General features: G+C 41.0%; 1 protein-coding gene across 1 annotated transcript in view; it reads left to right on the top strand.

Annotated features, from left to right (window-relative positions):
- dpp6a (dipeptidyl-peptidase 6a) overlaps positions 1–5155 on the top strand; it is a 33191-nt gene that overhangs the window by 20635 nt on the left and 7401 nt on the right. Inside the window, exons 11-13 of the mRNA XM_016276097.1 lie at positions 118–312; positions 718–772; positions 1385–1484. Of these exons, the coding sequence (XP_016131583.1) occupies positions 118–312; positions 718–772; positions 1385–1484 (350 nt within the window). The remainder of the gene's footprint in view (positions 1–117; positions 313–717; positions 773–1384; positions 1485–5155) is intronic.

A 5155-nucleotide genomic window follows, 5' to 3' on the forward strand; every position in this document is an offset into this window, starting at 1 on the left:
GAAAGACTTAAACATATATGTTTTCATTCTAAAAAAAACTCTCTCTCTCTCTCTCTCTCTCTCTCTCTCTCTCTCTCTCTCTCTCTCTCTCTCTCTCTCTCTCGCTCTCTCTCTCAGAGATGGGACTCCAGGCAGTCAGTCGGTCTCAGAGCAGTTCCACATTGACTGGACGTCAGTGCTGGTCAGCAGTTTTGGGGTGATTGCAGTGCACTTTGACGGTCGTGGAAGTGGCTTCCAGGGGACTAACTTACTCCATAAGGTGCAGCGCAGGCTGGGAATGTTCGAGGAGAAAGACCAGCTGGATGCCCTCAGGTAGTTGAGGAGCCATCTGCGTCCAACACACAGTGAACATCCATCAGTGCCAACACACAGCTGCACGCGCAGACACACATGTGCTGCATCTCCTTAACCGCATAGCAGATTTAGATATACCACGGTCTGACTTCAATGAAACTCAGTGATATAACCGACACTGATTATTCTGCATGTGAGAAGGTCCAGCGAGTGTCAAACCATTAACATTTTGTTTTTGTGTCTTGCAGTATTTTGATGCAGGAGCCATATATTGACAAGACCAGAATTGGAGCACATAGCAGATTTAGATATACCACGGTCTGACTTCAATGAAACTCAGTGATATAACCGACACTGATTATTCTGCATGTGAGAAGGTCCAGCGAGTGTCAACCATTAACATTTTGTTTTTGTGTCTTGCAGTATTTTGATGCAGGAGCCATATATTGACAAGACCAGAATTGGAGCTTTTGGGCAGGTAAATACTTGTGGTATTTTACTGTTATTACTTGTCCAGACAAGATAGCGGGTCATTTATGTACACAGATGTTTCTTTGCCTCTCTCATATTCATAGGAACACAGAAAGTGCATTAAAGCTCTGTTCCAAATCCTTGTAAATTGCATCCTAACTGAAATGGAACTTGACTGATTTGAATGATATATACAAAAAATAACGCTTCGGAAATGCTATAAAATAACGCTACTCTGCTACACTGTCAGTGTGACCCATTCAACAGCATTTCTGATGATGAGATAGTCCACAGAGCCTGTCTGTATTTTGGCACGTCAGTTAAACTCTTCCTCTCTCACTAACTTCAGTCCTGAAGAAGAGCAATCACAAATTGGTTTTATGCAGTAAGAAGAACCTAATTGAGACCATCTACATTTCTGGCTAAATAGTTTTGTTTTTGCCCCGGCCTATTTCTTTCCTCGAAAGATTGTCGTTTTTTTAAAGGATTAATGAATGCATGTTCAAAGGCTGAATTCCTGCCTCACTTTAATGAGCACAGACTGTATTAGAAACTTCTGTAACTAGTAATGAGAGTTGTGCTATCTCAGAGGTCCAGAGTTGAGTATTTTGTGTTTCAGGTGTATGGAGGTTACGTCACCAGCCTTCTGCTCAGCTCTGAGGACTCCATGCTCAAGTGTGCTGCAGTGCTCTCACCCATCACAGACTTTGCACTATATGGTACGGTTTGTGTGTGTGTGTTTCTCTTATTAAGACAAATGGAGGGTCACTGTCCTGCAGACTTTAGCTCCAGCTCCAGTAACAGTGTTGGGAAGGTTACTTTGGAAATGTACTAGGTTACAGATTACAAGTTACCTTATTTAAAATGTAATAAGCAGTGTAGCTATTTCAATTACTTTATTAAAGTAATGTAACTGATTTTCTAAATCTCTAATGAATCTTTTCAACTGTTATCATTGTGAAACATTTAAAGCAGGCTTGGGTTATCCTGACAGTAGGACTCACTGATTACTGTCAGACTTTCAAAATACTTCTTCACTTGAATTAAGCTTATAATAATTTAATTTCAAAGAACAGCCACCACAAAATCTTCAGACTTCATGCCTTCAGCACCTCTTTTTACTTTGAGATCATTCTGAGGTTAAATACAGATTGATGTGTGTGTGAAAATATATAACATTTTCATAAGTAACGGATTACGGTTACATTTATTTTGTAATTAAATTACGTGATTCCGTTACATGCAACTAGTTACTCCCCAACACTGGCTCCAACACACATGTCTGGAAGTTTCTAGTGATTGGCTTGGCCCTTGATTAGCTGTTTGAGTTGTTTAATTAGAGCTAGAGCTAAAGTCTGGTGGCCCTTCAGGAGCAGGATTAGACACTCATTAGACACTCAAGTACTCATAAAAGAGTAGGCAAAAAGTACCCGGATGACCTACTACAGGTACTTCCAGCGTGATTCTGAATTATGCATACGATGGACACTTTACTGTCCCATGATTCCACATGATTTATGAATGGCAGTGACTCGATGCAACTGTCATTGGTAGGTCACGTGACAATTACAGCATGGCAAATTTAATGCATTCAGATTACATTCATACTACACACATTCATACTATATGAAATTTACTCTTTTTTGCGGTTGCGATTGACATGTCTTGTGAACTGTTTTAACCAAAATGCCACCTAAATAAACAAAAATGCCCCACAAATTCAAGATAAAGAGGCAAAAATTGGCCCTGTACAATTAAACTAAATCTAATATGGCTGTCGCGATTAAAGTAAAATGTGAAAATTAATGAAAAGTATCAATTTGTGGAATTACGGAATCTGCACACGTTGAATCAGATTACTTATGTTTTGTTTTTTTGCAGCAGCAGCAACATTGAGCATTATAACCATTCACACACGTTTCTGTTGATATGGCTAATCACAGGCGTTAAGATTAGTTAGCGTGTTTTGCTTGCGCGCTCACTGACTGAATTCTGCACGCTTGCATATTTTCTCGTCATAAACAACAAATTGCAGATACAATGTAAATAAGAGATTAATTCCGCAGCTTCATTGATTACAACAAGAGTTTTTGCATAACTTGCACTAGACTGGACTAATGCCATAGACTGACAAGATTGTTCATAATATAATGTGACATTTCCCCACAAAAAAAAAAGGTTTTACATTTGTATTCTATAAATCAACATTAATAATCATAATTACAATAACGAGCAATAATTGACAATTATTTTTGTCTTTTTTTTGTCTTTGTTTTATTTTTTATTTTATCTCATTTTATTATTTTGATTTTTTTATTTATTTTTTGCGATTACAATTAGGCTATAACAGATTGATGTTATTGGTAAAATTTTAAAGTATTCTGATTGATTGAAGAAATTGGTTAAATTTATGCATTTGACATTAAAGACAAATACAACCAATAAGGTAATTCTAAAAAATTGCCCTTACAAATGTAAAAAAAAATGGCCCTTTAGAACAATTCCAGGTTGAAATATTGGAAGTAAATATAAGAGTTTACATCACAGGATATAATTATTGGTTGTTTAATTTTCCTTGCATAAAACATATCAAATATGAAATATTTAGCTACTTGCATCTTACCTCACACTCTTGCACTGTTAAAAACTGAAGCGATGTGCTGGTTAACAGTCCACAGTTAACAGTCTGTTAACAGCCCACCTTCTTGAGCTGTTAGACCGCTGAGGTGGAGCAGCCTAAAAATATAACTTTTGAAACTTTTTGTCTTCCTAACAACAAACAGAGCAGCATCAATATTAAATATTAGAGTGGACTACAGCTCCACAGAGAGGAGAATAGAAATCTGTTTGGGTCCATCTGATTCTCAGATGTAGATACAGTATGAATATAACCCTAACCCTAAGCTCAAGACATCTTTTGAAAGGATTTGAGCTTATTATTATGTACCAACGACTATAAAAAGAGCAGATTCACATGCATTCTAAATCAAAACATCTGATGAATGTCCTTTTAACATCCAGCAGGGAAAGATTCACAAATGTTTTGTGGAAGATAAAGTACCCTAAAAAATATTTCACCTTGCAAAATACATGCATATTTGTGATATCAATGGAAGCCCATTTCCGCCACTGAATAGAAAATTAAAGGGGTCATATGATGCTGCTAAAAAGAACGTCTCGGGTTACTTATGTAACCATGGTTCCCTGAGGGGAACGAGACACTGCATCCTCTAGAGGTTGCTATGGGGAACGCCTCGTCGTGACCCGTGTCTGAAGCCTACATTGAAAAAACACCAACTTGTTTGGCCGGCGACAGCCATGACGTCACTACCGTCGCAACTAGTACAAAATAGGCGCCCGGTAGCGCACATCATCACTTCTTCGTCTGAAGCTTGTGTCCGCAGCATGGCACAAAAACTAGAGGACGCAATGTCTCGTTCCCCTCAGGGAACCATGGTTACATAAGTAACCCGAGACGTTCCCTTTCGTGGAACTTCGAACTGCGTCCTCTAGGGGTCGCTATGGGGAACGGTATACCCACGCCGCCATGCTGAGGGGAGTGCAAGCCAGAACCATGGCGAGCCACTAAGTACCAACTACACCATATCGCTATGGGAGTTGCCCCTGTCCTGGACTTAGACGGCTGTCAGTGACATTACTCCCTACGGCCAGAAGCCTAGGCTGCCAAGGGACACTACTAGAGCCTCACAGTGTGAGGTCCCACTGGGACAAGATTGGTAGTAGAACCCAGGCTACCAATAGTCTACCACGGGAGAGGAATACTGTTCCCATTCCAGGTGACCCTTTCCTGAAAGGGGAGCAGTGCTCAACATTACCACGAGGACAGCCCATGGAGCGAGGGATTCAACTCCTCAGAGAGGATCCTGCTCGCCAGACGACACCCTCTTAGTACCCCTTGATATCGAGGGGGGCAGTGCCTCCTGAGTGCGTCGATCGAGACACACTGGTTGAGAGGAGCCCAGGAAATCGGGGTCTAACCATCTCCGAAACAGGGAACGAAGTCCGAAAACGCGTAACCCTCACCGTACAGGATTTTAGAGAGGTGGGCAAAGAAGAACGTGCGCACCTACCACTTTCGTGGGATTTTAGAGAAGTGACAAAGCATAGCGTGCACACCTACCACCTGGGTGGAATTTTAGATGGGTGGCAAAGCCTAACGTGCCCACCGACCACTTCCGTGGATTTTAGAAAAGTGGCAAAGGATAACGTGCACACTTGTGGATTTTAGAAGATGCGCAATATGAGCACTCTTACCCTAATCTCCGGATTTTCTTAGGGTCCTATGTCACCCGGACGTAATGGCCGGTCGGGAACAGCAACTCCAGCACCCTCCTCAGAGGTGAGGGGAATGATGTGTCCGGCGACCAAG

This window comes from Sinocyclocheilus grahami, unplaced genomic scaffold (genome assembly GCF_001515645.1).
Source record: "Sinocyclocheilus grahami isolate Dianchi unplaced genomic scaffold, SAMN03320097.WGS_v1.1 scaffold98.1, whole genome shotgun sequence".
NCBI lineage: Eukaryota > Metazoa > Chordata > Actinopteri > Cypriniformes > Cyprinidae > Sinocyclocheilus > Sinocyclocheilus grahami.